Source organism: Schistocerca piceifrons, chromosome 4 (genome assembly GCF_021461385.2).
Source record: "Schistocerca piceifrons isolate TAMUIC-IGC-003096 chromosome 4, iqSchPice1.1, whole genome shotgun sequence".
Lineage (NCBI taxonomy): Eukaryota > Metazoa > Arthropoda > Insecta > Orthoptera > Acrididae > Schistocerca > Schistocerca piceifrons.
This window is the reverse complement of record NC_060141.1, coordinates 1,853,029-1,868,741: the sequence shown is the minus strand read 5'-3', so window position 1 is coordinate 1,868,741 and position 15,713 is coordinate 1,853,029. Positions and strand designations below refer to the sequence as shown.

At 43.7% G+C, this 15,713-nt stretch overlaps 1 protein-coding gene across 1 annotated transcript in view; it reads left to right on the top strand.

The window, feature by feature from the left end:
* Nucleotides 1–15,713, top strand: part of LOC124796290 (cytochrome P450 9e2-like) — a 70,323-nt gene that overhangs the window by 49,490 nt on the left and 5,120 nt on the right. The window contains exons 4-6 of the mRNA XM_047260410.1: nt 2,315–2,523; nt 2,622–2,814; nt 3,555–3,779. Coding sequence (XP_047116366.1) covers nt 2,315–2,523; nt 2,622–2,814; nt 3,555–3,779 — 627 coding nt within the window. The remainder of the gene's footprint in view (nt 1–2,314; nt 2,524–2,621; nt 2,815–3,554; nt 3,780–15,713) is intronic.

Here is a 15,713-nt window from a genome sequence, read left to right as displayed (position 1 = left end):
TCTTTCATAATTTCCGAAGTGCCCTGTGTTATTATTTTGTGGCAGTTCCGTATTTCTATGCCCCTCTTCCCGTATTGGATCGCGAGTGTCCTCTGAAATATGTAATTCTTGTATTACCTGTGTCAACTGATCTTGTACTTCCCGGATTTCTCTTTGGTGTTGCGTATTAATTTGATTCTGATTTTGTTTGAATTTCCTAATTTGTTCGTACTCTTCTGTATCATCAAAGACTACCGGTCTTGTGTCATTCAGATTATCATCTACCTTCGTAGATAAATTATTTAGCTGATCCGAAAGTTCGACTACTTTCTCTGATAATGAACTAATTTCCTCCATGTGTCTTTCCGAACCAATTTTCAGAGTATCTACTGTGTCCTTTAAGTTTTCCTGAGTTTTTGCAAGTAGCTTAACCTCATGATTTTCATGAATAATAGTTAGCAGTTCTTTTATGGCTGCTTCGTGATTCTGTAATGCATTTTCATGCCGCGAGAAAATAGGTTGAAAATGCTCACAAATTTGTGTTTTTACGTCATTACAGACTTTTTGACATTTCGATTCGATGTTATGTAACTCAGTAGTTAAATCTTCACGTGTTTGTTCAAGTGTGGTGTCTAACTTTTGAAGATTTTGTTCCATTGTGTCTAACTTTTGAAGATTTTGTTCCATTGTGTCTAACTTTCGAAGATTTCGTTCCATTGTGTCTAACTTTTGAAGCTTTTGCTATGTTTGTCTCTGATTTTGTTCCATCATCTCTAACTTTTGAAGCTTTTGTCCCATTTGTTGTATTAATTATAATAACAATGCACTGGTGTATGAAACATCTTCCTCAGTGCTTTTCGGCAGTGAATTTGCACCAGCAACATTCACATCTTGACAAGCAGAAAATGTGTCTTGACTTATTTGAGAAAACGGTGAGGACCCAAAAACTGAATCTACAGTATTTGCGAGATTGTGTCCTGTCATTTCGGATTCCTGAGGCGAGCTGTTGCCGACCGATCGATCGATAATGCTTCCCTGTTCACTAATTGTTTCACTGTCTACACTATTATTTGCAGCCCGCTCCATTTCCCTATGCACAATTCCAAATTACTACTTTGAACATTAGTTAATTCATTACACGGTGGCGCTAACACACTGCTTTCGTCTTCACTGTCATTTCTCAGTTTACTTTGGAGCCTAGTATTACGTTTTTCACACGCCATTATTGTCACAATATTTCACATGACAACACAGAAAAGCACAATTTGAAGAGCAAAATAAGAAAACACATTAACATAGCATTGAAAATAATATCTCGTTAATTGCAAGCGCAGCTGCGAAATACTTGGTGCAAATGTACATGCATGCCACAACTGCTTTACTGTACAACAATGAAAAACTACAACTACAAAGGAAATTCTCTCTATACTTATGCGCTAGCAATAAACAATAGCTACACTAATTACAGAAACTACCAGAAAAAATCAGAAGATTCCAGTGAGGTATCTTGGTAAGGTCGCCATATGAAACATACCCTTAGAAAAATTAGTGAAGTACTGTGCTGATAAACCTCTTACATTTTTTGATTTTCAAACAGCTGAGCAGAACTGAGCATACTCAGACATTTTACTCTTTACCTATTCTGATCAACACTAAACTGACACACAATATTTTTAGCGGAACGCAATCTGACTTTCAATAATCTCTACAAAAGAATGGCCCTGACTAACATTAACCTATACCTTTCACAAAACACTTACCTCACAAAAATCTTCGTTACTCGTACTACTGCAATACAGCTAGCGCCACTACTGCCAGATAAATAGAAGATTCAAACTACTGAAGGCACTAACTGCTGATAGGCATAGTTAGCAAATGAAAGATTTTGATAGAGAACAAACAATGTATTTACCTTAATAGTGTTCAAAAGCAGTTCATGACGTGCAGTCTTATAAATTTACTGTCTCTGATGGACACACGTCCAGATCATCCGCTCTCAAAATTCCGCCATTTCTCTCCCCACATCCACCACTGCTGGCGGCTCACCTCCAACTGCGCAACGCTACGCACTGTTAACATCCAACTGCCCAACACTACAATGGCGAACATTCCAACAATGCCAACCAGCCACAGACTGCACACAGCACAGCCAGTGATTTTAATGCAGAGCGCTTCATGGCGTTACCAACATAGAAACCTAAACAGCCTACTTACACATTATTCATTCGCGATTGGATTTTTTTTATTTTTGTTTCTTTATTACTATTGACAAGAATTTTTATGATTTCAACTCGTAAGAATTATTTCTGTGTAATCATTACTCTTTCTGGTGCAGTTTGTTCCCAGAAGGAGAAGGTCCTAACACTAGAGCTGAGGGACTTCTTCAGACGCGTCACTAACGACGTGATTGCGACTACAGCGTTTGGTGTCAAAGTGGACTCATTGTCCGAACCCGACAACGAGTTCTTCACCACGGGCCGAGATCTGTCCAATATCAGCCCATTCGTCAGTTTCGGCTATTTTATATCTGCAAGGATGATGGAGGTTCGTAATATTCACCGTTTGTAAACTACGCAGGCATGTAGAGGCACTTTAGTTACAGTGTAACAAAAGAATGATTTCATTTACTTTATGAACTTCAGATGCTGGGTATTCCCTTCTTCAGTGAGAAGGCGGTGAGTTTCTTCAAGTCTTTGGTGGTAGAGACAATTCAGACTCGAGAGAAGCAAGGAATCATCCGCCACGACATGATCCACCTGCTCATGCAGGCGCGCCGTGGCGAGTTGGCACCTGAGGACGGGCAGAAGAACGGCACCGCCGAGGGCAAACGCAGGCGTAAGTAGCCGGCAGGAGGAAGCGTTACCTTAAGAACAGCACTGGTCAGGAGAAACTTTCTGCGAGTTTACACTGATTAGCCGTGTACGGCGAGGCGCGCCTCCTGCCGTGCACGTCGCATTGGTTTGCACAGTACAGTTCTAGATGCATTCAGTGCAGGGCCTGATTTATGCACAGCTTTCTAGGTTGCGGCCTGGGGGTCCACATCACAAAAATTTTAAGCGAGACAGTCTTTTGTCGTGATGTGGGTCTTTCCATAGAATCTTAAAATATTTAGTGTCGGATTGAGGTGGATTAGAGTTCAGACTGGCAGTTGTACAGACTTGGGGCTCAGTACTTTTATGAACTTATTTACCATGCAAAGACCAGGTTAACTAAATCGAAAACGCCATTATAAACAAAAGACTTTCTGAGGCCCGAGTAAACTTGAACAGGGCTTGAACAACACAAAATATCTTCTCGGAATAAGAAGACGACAATAGCAAACGCGAAGACGTAACTTCTGTTTTCCTAATTTACTTGTATTCTTTTAAACTTAAATAAAGAATCATTTTTTGTCACATAAGTCCCGAAACACGTATAGATGATAAAAAGAATGGCATTCTACGATAAGAGGGGACCTCACTTTCATTATTTTTGCAATGTGGTCGCCAGAGAGAGCTATAAATAAAAAACGGAATCTTTATTAGAGCATTTTTTTTCCCTTACTTGGCCCACAGTGTTCCTCTCTCTCATTGCAGCAGATCTCACGGACGAGGACATAGCGGCCCAGGCGATGATATTCTTCTTCGCCGGCTTCGACACCGTGTCCACTGCACTGACCTTCTGCAGCTACCTGCTGGCCACACACCAGGACGTCCAGAGGCGGCTGCAGCGGGAGGTGGACGAGCTGATGCAGAAGAGCGGGGGGCAGCCCAGCTACGAGCAGGTCATGGCCTGCCAGTACCTCGACATAGTCATCTCCGGTGAGTCGGGATGACACCGAAGCCGTGTAATTGCAGCCGGTCGTTTCTGAACGTTATTTCTTATTTTTGTTTCCTGATATCTTTAGATCTTTTATTTGTATGTTAAACAGGCTATTCCACTTAACTGAATAACTAATTGATGACTAACAGTACGTTTTCTGGAGAAAAAAATCCACACTGGATCTTTTATTCACGGGGAGGAAAGTTACAATGCAGATGTTCCTATGTTTCTAGATTTCAAAAGGCCTGTGATAGCATACATCGTCAGACACGTCTAAGCACGATTTGTAAATTTCAAATATCCTCAAAATTAAGCAGATTCGTTGAAATTGGTAGAGAGAAAACTTTATGTCATATACAGACACCGGTAGGGGAAACTGAAAATTTCAAAAAAATGTGAAAAACAACTAAGGGAATACACGCGTCAGCGACCGTAGGTCCGTGAGCTGAGTTTGACGACGGTACTTGAAATTACTGGCGTCAAGCTCCTCCCGTTGCCTCTCCTGCCGGACTCTCTTGGTGAGTTCTTATGTTCTCGACCACAATGGCATTAGGTTTCGGGGCCCAAGGGAGTCTTTCTTTTTCTCTCGTCAGCTCAGACCTTCAAAGCTGCCGCCTGGTACAATAGGCTAATGCAAGAAAGAGACTGTCCAGCGACAGTGGAAATGTCGTGAAGGAAGTTAGAGAACAAGTAACAAAAGCAAAAATAGTGCCAGAGTGCTTAAATATATAAAAATGGTTCAAATGGCTCTAAGCACTAGGGGACTTAACATCTGAGGTCATCAGAGGGACTTAGAACTACTTAAACCTATCCAAACTAAAGACATCACACAAAACCATGCCCGAGGCAGGATTCGAATCTGCGACCGTAGCAGCAGCGCGGTTCCGGACTGAAGCGCCTAGAACCGCTCGGCCGGCTCTTAAATATATAAATTGGAAAGGTAAGCATATATGGAAAGATGTAAAGGCAGGAATAAATAAAACAATAGTTAGACAGTTATGGCATACACAGCTGAGACAAGACCTGAAACATCAACAAAGACTTTTGGAAACCACAGAAATGAACATTCTTCGAAGGATTACAGGGAAGGCTCTGAGAAACAGAGAGAGAAGAGAAAGCATTAGAAAAGAACGTAAATTGGGCCCCTTTAATGAGTGGGTACATAACAGAAATCATGAATGGAACGAACAGATGGCACGGATAAACGGAAGATTGTGAAAATGGTAAGAAATAAATCACTAATAGGTAAAGGAAATACTGGACGCTCAAGGAAAAGATGGATGGACAACCGGTCGGGTAGACTCTGGAGTAGCGAAGGAAATAGGCTTTAGGAGGAAGACGAGTAAGAGGCAGTATAAGACGAAGAAGACGATGATGACGACGACGGCGGCGGCGATGACGATGATGATGATGAAAAACTGCATGATTCTGCCAGACTGTGTTTTAAATTACTTTAACTGCTAGTTTCCGACACTGTCCCATTTTCAGGAGCATCTACAGTAACAGACATGGACACATCGCTATCAGTTCGTTAAACAAAACCTCATGCCATGCATATCTGTGCACAGCACGGTCGTCAACGGCCATCTTCTTGTAATTTTTACTACAAATCACACAAGGGCATATAATGTGATTTGATAAGATGATCGTTGACGACCGTGCTGAGCACAGATCTGCATGACGCGCGAGTTTTTGACGAACTGATAACGATGTGACCACATCTGCACATGTAGATGCGTTTGAAAACGAAAAGTGTCTGAAACTAGTAGTGCAAATACAGTAATTTAAAAAGGCTCGTTGGAATCATGCCCTTCTTCAGATTTATTGAGGCTCTTCAAAGTCTACACTGGGCTGAGACAAGGGATCACCATTTCACTTATATTAACCTCGTCTTACAGAAGATCGATGGATAATCTACTGAAAGTGACCCTAATGGACTCAACTGCGGGATGTAAGCATTATTACACTTGCCAATGTAGATGTTATAGCATTAATTAGTAGTTCCAAAACATAATTAATCAAAAGAATAAAAAATGGCTGAAAAAACTATACTACGTTTTAATGGAGAGAAGACAGAATATCTGGATGCAAATAGGAAAATCTGAAGTCGTGTATCGGGACAGCCTACACAAACAGCTACAGGGGAACTGTCAGGGCATTTACGCGCACACTATGAAGAAAACGGGCTCGCCAGAAGCCAGGCACTGATTTGCAGACTGTCGCCAATCACTGACAAGCAGGCTGGCCAGTCAATAGCTTCTTTCCTGCGCTCCCCCTTCCGCCACGACTAGCCTATTGTACACTCGACCCATTAAAGTTTCAAATACAAGTCATACTGACACCGAGCGCCTGCAATAAGCAGAGCCACCTTTCCTCCAGAAAAACCAGTCTTGCCCTGAGGAAGGGCGTTGTAATGCAGTCGAAACGCCGGTTTTAAGTTTGTAATTAAAGTATTTTATTTGACGAAGCGGTACAACACCCAGAAGAATCTTAATCATTATGACACTGGCCGCGGAAGCCTTCGTAGCTATAATCAGCAATCTTATCACCAAACGTAGGTGACTAGGTCGCGAGGTTTCACATGTGGTGAGAGGATAATGACAATTTGGGTGACGATCAAGATGTACGTACGGGTGGATTACAACTCACGCACCCATTATGAAGGCCTAGTTGCACAGTGAAAGATAATAAGAGAAAATTGTGACTGGTGGACACGTTGGTTTCTAGAAGGATTTGTAGAATACGGACGATAAAACTGATAAACAGGTGGAGGGCGTATAATCTCTCTAGTAATAGTAGCTGCTAACTAATTACAAGATTGACTACGAGACACGGTAGGGGCGTCCAAATGAGTGGGTGCAAGTCTCTGCATCATGTTGAGTACATGGTACCAAGTTCCACACGAGAAAGCAAATTTTACACGGCAAAATATAAATTAACTATCGTCATTCACAACCTATTGCTAAAGGTGCTGACACCAACAGGGTTTACTGAGAGCTGACTCAAAGTTACGTCTCCTCCCTACAACATAATGTCCGTACTCTCCAGATACTCAGAGAAGAGTGACCACAGAATCTCTTGTTCGTTTCTTCCCTGACGCAACGTTCAGCTTGTACATGTTATGGAGGGGTGGGGGGTGGGGGTGGGGGGGGGGGGGAGGCTAGAGGCCAACACACAACAGCGTCAGTTGCTCGCCCAGTCACGGTTCAGGAAGAGCACGCCAGAAACTGTACTAAAGTCCTTTCTTAACAGAAAAAACTTACAGAATTTTCTCGGAGGCTTGATTTTGATTGCATGATTGATTTTGAAGTAGGCGCGAAGTTACACCTCTGCAGTTGAAATTCGTACCCACCGGCTAGGTTTAAAAGCAGGCGGCGAACATTCCATAGGTTTCAAGAAAAAAAGTAAGGAATTGCTTCTGACTCGCATCTAAGTCGCCATATTCCCATTTCATGCAAGATGCTACCCCAGGCTACATGAGAAATTATGAGGCTACTGATCATAACTGACGTCAGACAAAAAAATATTTAAAAATCTCCTACAGGCCCCGTCTTGTAAACTGAGACAAGAAGAAAATGAAACTGAGATGAACAAAAACTATTAATATCCAAAACGAAAACATTTTTAAAAAACCAGCTTGTATTCGACGAAAATAACATGGTACGGAGAATAAGATAGAAAGAACAACTGCGGTAGTTGAACAAGCACCGTAATATCGTAGAAGTGCTAAAGAAGCGAAGGTTGACCTGGTTTGATCACACAGCAGCAATGTCAGAGAACAGACTATCAGCAGCAGCATTCTCTAGGTAAATGCAAACATCAAAAAAAGTTTTGCATCACCTCGGTTCCGAGAGTTCCGGAAACTGTACAGAAAATTGGAATAGACATCAACATAAACATCATTTCCGCCCTTTTTATTGCTCATGAAAACCACACATTGCATGTTGTACTACCATACAGCGAGACCTTCAGAGGTGGTCGTCCAGATTGCTGTACACACCGGTACCTCTAATACCCAGTAGCACGTCCTCTTGCATTGATGCATGCCTGTATTCGTCGTGGCATACTATCCACAAATTCATCAAGGCACTGTTGATCCAGATTATCCCACTCCTCAACAGCGATTCGGCGTACATACCTCAGAGTGGTTGATGGGTCTCGCTGTCCATAAACAGCCCTTTACAAACTATCCCAGGCATGTTTCTGAGGGTTCATGTCTGGAGAACATGCTGGCCATTCTAGTCGAGCGATGTCGTTATCCTCGAGTAAGTCATTCAAAAAATGCGCACGAAGGGGGCGAAAATTGTCGTCCATAAAGACGAATGCCTCGCCAATATGCTGCCGATATGGTTGCACTATCGGCCATAGCATGGCATTCACGTATCGTACAGCCGTTACGGCGCCTTCCATGACCACTAGCGGCGTACGCCGGCCCCACATAATGCCACCCCAAAACAGCAGGTAACCTCCACCTTGCTGCACTCGCTGGACAGTGTGTCTAATGCGCTAACCCTGACCAGGTTGCCTCCAAACACGTCTCCGACGATTGTCTGGTTAAAGGCATATACGATACTCATCGGCGAAGAGAACGTGATGCCAATCCTGAGCGGTGCATTCGGCATGTTGTTGGGCCCATCTGAACCGCGCTGCGTGGTGTCGTAGTTCCAAAGACGACCTCGCGCTGCTCATGCATGGTTGTTTCACCTTTGAGCGGAATTAGTGACACCTCTGAACAGTCAACGGGACTGTATCTGTGATACAGCATCCACAGTCAAAGTCTATCTTTAGGAGTTCTGGGAACTGGGGTGATGTAAAACTTTTTTTGATGTGAATAGATAAACGGGAGAATCACGAAGACCCAGACTTAGATGGCGAAACAGTATTCGAGATGGCACAGCAACGATGAACGTCAGTTCAGAATGGACAACCAACGCACTCGACAGAAGGGAATAGAAATAGACTCAGTGAGCAGGCTCATGATCGATAAGGCCAATGCCGCATTTACAGTAAACTAAGTAACTGTCTCTACTTCTCTGTGCTATTCACAGCCCTTAAACATCTGAGCAAGTTGCTGATTCATACGTAGTGCCCTATCTGACAACAAATAAAATCTTTTTTGGCAGACAGGGCACATCCCAAATTACGGTACGGGTTTTTGACCAAGTGCAAGACTTTTATTCAACGCTCAGTAAATGGTGGTAGTGTGAGAGAAACGAGGAATTACTGTCTGTATGGGACGTCCAGAATACAGATTGTAGACACCACACGTATCGAAATCCTTATTTCAAGTTGTTACTTTATTGGCCGTATACCACGACATCCGTGTTACAGTAGACAGCGTGTTACAGTAGACAGCACCGCTGGCTGCTAACGGGAAAATTCTGGGTCCTGTTTTCGGCGACGACCTCAGACGACAATTTAGTAATGACAAAGAGTATGCGAAAGTTTAAAACTGTCGTTAAGAAGAATCTATTCGAAAGAAGCAGTACACCTGAATACTGGGTAATGATGATGTGCGACTGAAGTTCTCCCTGGTCCGATGCTGCGACAGTGAAACCACACTACGCAATTCAGCTGATGAGGAATGGATATTCCTAAAAAGAACCAACGCGTAAGTCGGAGAAACAATTGAGGCACAAGCAGGGTAATTGATCGACGAAAGAAGGATGCACAAAAATGTTCATCAAAAGAAAGGAATACAGCAGAATAAGTCTCTTAGGAATGAAATTAATAGGAAGTGGGTGGCATCTAAACGGAAATATTGAAAGAAAAAGTGAAGAAATCAAAAAGAAATGTTTGTCAGAAGTACAGATTCAGCATATACATCCTTGACAATTGGTAAAGAACGATGACACTTACTAAGGAACAACTGTTTATTGGCATGGAACAACCAACAATTAGTACGGAACACCTGACCAACCACAGTAAAAGGAAATGCAGGGGGCGGGACGTGTTAATTGCAGCGACGCCTATGTACGAACACTCTGTATGCATTGGAAAATTCACGCAGTACCGTGTTTGACGAAGATCATTGTGGAACCGATTAATGATACAGCAAGACATAATTTGAGTGCTTACGGTCGTGGACGAGGAGTTGGACGGCTCGAAGTTGGTGAATGTGTCACTACCGTGGCCTCAGTAATGGGTGTGTCCAAAAATGTCATTTCGCCAATAAAAAAGGCCGCTGAAAGTGGAAATGCTATGCGAAAGCATGTCGGCGGTCGTAGACGAACCACCACATCAAAAGCGGATTGATATGTAGCTCTAGTCGCGGAAAGGAATAGACACTACACTCCTAGGCATATCACTACATACCTTACGAGCTCAATGGGAGCAAGAATCTCTGCCAGAACCATTTCACGGCGATTAAATCAGACTGGTTTGCATGCTCGGAAGCCTGTAAAAGGAGCCCACTTCATCAGTGCAGTCGTCGCAAAAAGATCGACGGTTTAGGGAGCATATGGCTTAGAGTCAGCAACAGTGGTCCAGATTGATGTTCTCCGACGAATCTCGCCTCACCTGTGGCAAGTGAGTCTGGCCACCAGACAGTGTAGAGAGAGGGAAGATCACTTTACACAACACAGAATATTCATCGGCGTCACTGATATACACACATCAAAAAAAGTTTTGCACCGCCCCAGTTCCCAGAACTCCTGAAGATAGACGTTGATTGTGGATATTGTATCACAGACACAGTCCCTTTGACTGTTCAGAGATGTCACTGCATCCGCCCAAAGATGTAAACAGCCATGCATGAGCAGCGCCTATTAGATGGAGGGGGTCCAACAGCCGATCAGTTCCAGTCATCCCACCAGGAAGGAGGTACCCGGGTCGCATTGTCATTGCTAGAGGTCAATACCGCGGTTCGATCGCTTCCGCATTGTTACTTTGTGCTAGGAAGGGCTCTCAACAAGAGAAGTGTCCAGGCGTCTCGGAGTGAACTAAAGCGATGTTGTTCGGACATGGAGAAGATACAGAATGACAGGAACTGTAAATGACATACCTCGCTCAGGCCGGCCAAGCGCTACTACTGCAGTGGATGACCGCTACCTATCCGGAGGAACCCTGACAGCAACGCCACCATGTTGAATAATGCTTTTCGTGCAGCCACAGGACTAGTGTTACTACTCAAACTGTGTGCAATAGGCTGCATGATGCGCAACTTCAGTCCCGACGTCCATGGCGACGTCCATCTTTGCAACCACAACACCATGCAGCGCGGTTCAGATGGGCCCAACAACATGCCGAATGAACCGCTCAGGATTGGCACCACGTTCTCTTCACCGATGAGTGTCGCATGTGCCTTCAAACAGACAAAGATCGGAGACGTGTTTGGAGGCAACCCGGTCAGGCTTAACGCCGTAGACACCCTGTCCAGCGAGTGCAGCAAGGTGGAGGTTCCCTGCTGTTTTGGGGTGGCATTATGTGGGGCCGGCGTACGCCGCTGGTGGTCATGGAAGACGCCGTAACGGCTGTACGATACATGAATGCCATCCTCCGACCGATAGTGCAACCATATCGGCAACATATTGGCGAGGCATTCGTCTTTATGGAAGACAACTCACGCCCCCATGTTGCAGATATTGTGAATGACTTAATTCAGGATAACGACATCGCTCGACTAATGTTGCGAGCATGTTCCCCAGACACGAACCCTATCGAGAATGCCTGGGATAAATTGAAAAGGGCTTTAATATGGACGACGCGACACACGAACCACTCTGAGGGATCTACGCCGCATCGCCTTTAACGAGTGCGACAATATGGACCAACAGTGCCTTGATGAACTTGTGGATGGTATGCCACGACGAATACAAGCATACATCAATACAAGAGGACGTGCTACTGGATATTAAAGGTAGGTGTGTACACCACCTGGACCACCACCTCTGAAGGTGTCGCTGTACGGTAGTACAACACGCAATGTGCGGTTTTCATGAGCAATTAAAATGGGCAGAAATGATGTTTATGTTGATCACTATTCCAATTTTCTGTACAGTTTCCGGTAGTCTCGGAACAGAGGTGACGGAAAACCTTTTTTGATGTGTGAAGTTTAGGCGTTATGGTGTGGCCAGGCTTTATGCACGATGGGCGAAAAGCGTTGCATATCTTTGCGTGAGGTGCCGTTACACCACAGCGGTATTACTGGGAGATTATTCTGGATCACGTCCGTTTCCTTCGAGCTGCTGTAGGTCCCAACTCTTGTGTTTATGGCCCACAATATCCGCCCATACAGGACCGCTGAGGTGTCCGACACATTGGAATGTGAAGATACCGAACGTACGTAATGGCCTGCGTATTTCCTCGGTGCATGTCTGCAGTGCTCTTGACAGACCTGTTTCTCGATTAACACCCCCTCCCAGAACCTTGCAGGGACTGATAACCGCCTTGAGAGATGTGTGCGGCCGTATCCTCCAGAAACCCCTCAACAGTTTGGAAGCAACGGGTGCCTAATGTTCGTTAGTGCCCCAGGAGGGCTTGTTCCTTTCTGAGAGTCCGATATATACCTTTATGTCGGGAGTCTGTGTCAGACATGAACGATATTTATGTCTGTTACCCTGTTTTCCCGTGGCATGAGATTTGTGCCATTTTTCGTTGTAAATATAGCCTACCACCCCATCTCTACTACGAATGTACTGTCTTTCACTGCCTGTGTTTATTCCTGCCCAACAATATCTCTGTTCCTTAGCAATAATTCTAAGCAGTGTAGAAGAGTCAAAGACTATCTGTGCGCTCTGAAGTAAGGCTTCTGTTATAAACATAGCCCTTGCGACACTTGATAAACCAAGAAACGTGACTTTTTTTGATGGTCTACACAAAACTATGACAGTATCAGCTACTATCAACCAAAGCCAATCTAAACTAACAAGATTTCTCAGCGTTGACGTACATTGTCTCAAAGAACTGTTCAGCATCCGCAGTATGAGTGACTTCAGGAACCTCGTAAATATCTTTATAACAGTATCCCTCAGCAATAGGCCAATAACAAGTTTATAAATTCAACGTCTGCTATACATTGAAGTGACAAAAGTCGTGGGATAGCGATATGCACATGTACAGATGGCGGTCGTATCGCGTGCACAAAATTAAAAAGGGCAGTGCAATGGCGGAGTTGTCATTTGTGCTCTGGTGATTCGTGTGAAAAGGTTTCCGACGTGATTAAGGACGCACGATGGGAATTAATAGACTTTGAACGAGGAATGGTAGTTGGACGTAGACGCATTACGATGTGAGCTGTGTTTACATGGAATCGACTGGGTCCTCTGGATGTTCGGTTGAGACCATTTGCAGCCATCCATGGACGTCATATTCTTAGACAACGATGGAATTTTTATGGATGACAATGCGCGATGTCATCGTTCCACAATTGTTGGCGGTTGGTTTGAAGAACATTCTGGACGATTCGAGCGAATGGTCTGGCTACCCAGACCCCGACATGAACCACATCGAACATACATGGAACATAATAAGGAGGTCAGTTCTTGGACAAAATCCTGCACCGGCAATACTTCCGCAATTATGGACGGCTATAGAGGCAGACTTTGAGAAAAACGTTATGATCCCCATTCCAAAGAAGGCAAATGCTACAAGATGTGAAAATTATAGGACACTCAGCCTAGTTACTCACGCCTCTAAAATATTAACCTCAATTATCCTAAAACGCATAGAACAAAAAGTCGAAGCTACACTCTCCGAAGACCAGTTTGGATTCCGGAAAGATAGAGGAACCAGAGAAGCAATATTTGCTCTAAAACTAATAATAGAGAAACGACTAGATAAGAACCTGAAAACATACATAGCTTTCGTAGATGTAGAGAAAGCCTTTGATAATGTTAAGTGGGATAAGATGTTTGAGGTACTCAAAAAAGTAGGACTAGACCATAAAGATAGAAAAATGATATGGAACCTGTACAAAAACGAGACAGCAGTTATCCGTGGACGGACAAAACAAGAAGAGGTGCAGATACGGAAAGGTGTCCGACAAGGTTGCGCACTATCCCCTGTTATCTTTAACGTATACATTGAAGAGGCGCTGAAAAAAGTAAGGGAAAATTCACAGACAGGTGTAGTAATTCATGGCCAACGAATAGATATGATAAGATATGCCGATGATATAGCTGTCCTGGCTGAAAGTGAAGAAGATCTTGTAGTCCTACTGAATAGAATGGATAAAGTTATGGGTGAAGAATATAATATGAGAATTAATAAAGCAAAAACAAAAGTAATGGCATGCGACAAAGAAGATCAAGTGAAAGTCCAAGTTCATGTAGGCAATGAACTGCTTGAACAAGTTGATAAATTTACTTATCTGGGCAGTAATATTACCAGGGATGGAAGGAGAAAGGCAGAAGTGAGAAGTAGAATAGCTCAAGCAAAGGCTGCTTTTAACAAGAAGAAAAACATATTAACGTCTAAGAGCATCAGCCTTGAAACCAGGAAAAGATTTTTGAAGTCATATGTGTGGAGTGTGGCATGCTATGGGTGTGAAACATGGACTCTCGGGACAGAGGAACAGCAGAAGCTAAATTCTTTTGAAATGTGGTGCTATAGACGCATGCTCAAAATAAAATGGATTGACAAGGTCACCAACGAAGTGGTTCTGGAATGAGCAGGTGAGAAGAGAAGCTTCTGGAGTTTCATTGTTAAAAGAAGAGTGCAATTTACAGGCCATCTATTACGACATAAAGGACTCCTGAACACAATCATAGAGGGATATGTCGAGGGAAAAAGACCAAGAGGAAGACCACGACTGAGGTACATGGATCAAATCGTGAAAGATGTGGGATGTGACACCTATAAAGAAATGAAGAGAAAAGCTGAAAGACGCACAGAATGGAGACAAGCTGCCATTGTAGCTGTTGCAAACCAATCCTTGGATTGACCACTACAGAAGAAGAAGAAGATAGAGGCAGCGTGGCTCAATATTTCGGCAGGGACTTCCAGCGACTTGTCCGTACCACGCCGGGCTGCAGCACAACGCCGCGCAGGAGGAGCTCCGACACGATTTTACGAGATATCGCATGACCTTTGCCACCTCAGTGTAGCAAAGCAACATCTAAACCAGTTACAATCACAGAACACAAAGTATAACAGAGAAGATAATTCGTGAAGTATGACATTTGGTTCGTTGCCGAGTGAAAAGAAGGAATCTGGCTAAACGACACGTATTTCTAGTCAAGGCCGCTTAAATGTGAAGAACTCTGACTTCTTAATTCCTGATGCGAAACGTCAAGTGGATCCGTGTAGGCCCGAGTGAGACTGTTACAAAATTCGATTGTTCAGAGATCCTAGAGCAAGAATTACTTCTAGCGACGATCAAGTAACATCGGGAACTTGTTCAAATGATTCCTCGGTAGCCGGCCAATGTGGCCGAGCGGTTCTAGGTGCTTCAGTCTGAAAACGCGCGACCGCTACGGTCGCAGGTTCGAATCCTGCCTCGGGCATGGATGTGTGTGATGTCCTTAGGTTAGTTAGGTTTAAGAAGTTCTAAGTTCTAGGGGACTGATGACCTCAGATGTTAAATCCCATAGTGCTCAGAGCTATTTGAACCATTCCTCGGTGTGCAACGGGCGATAGTCTCTTGTAGGCTCACTTTCTCGGCGACGTACGTCATGTTCGTAATCAGATGATATTTCGCGTGCCATATGATGATTGCAGTGTAATCCGTCACCGGAATGTCACATGATGTTTTGTTGCATTTTTGTTTTATTTTGGTATGGCTGACGTAGTGGACGGTCTCTACATCTTTTTAGCCCTACGTGGTACTGCTTCTCTTTGTCTTTCTAAACACTTCTCGGATATCTGTCAAACAATATTTTTCGTAACAAAATGATGTATTTGGAAAACAAGAGCCTTAGCAACTTTATAGAATGTTACGATCCACTGCTGCAACGGGTTATACAGTACGTAGATTATGCAGTTTCCAAGAAATA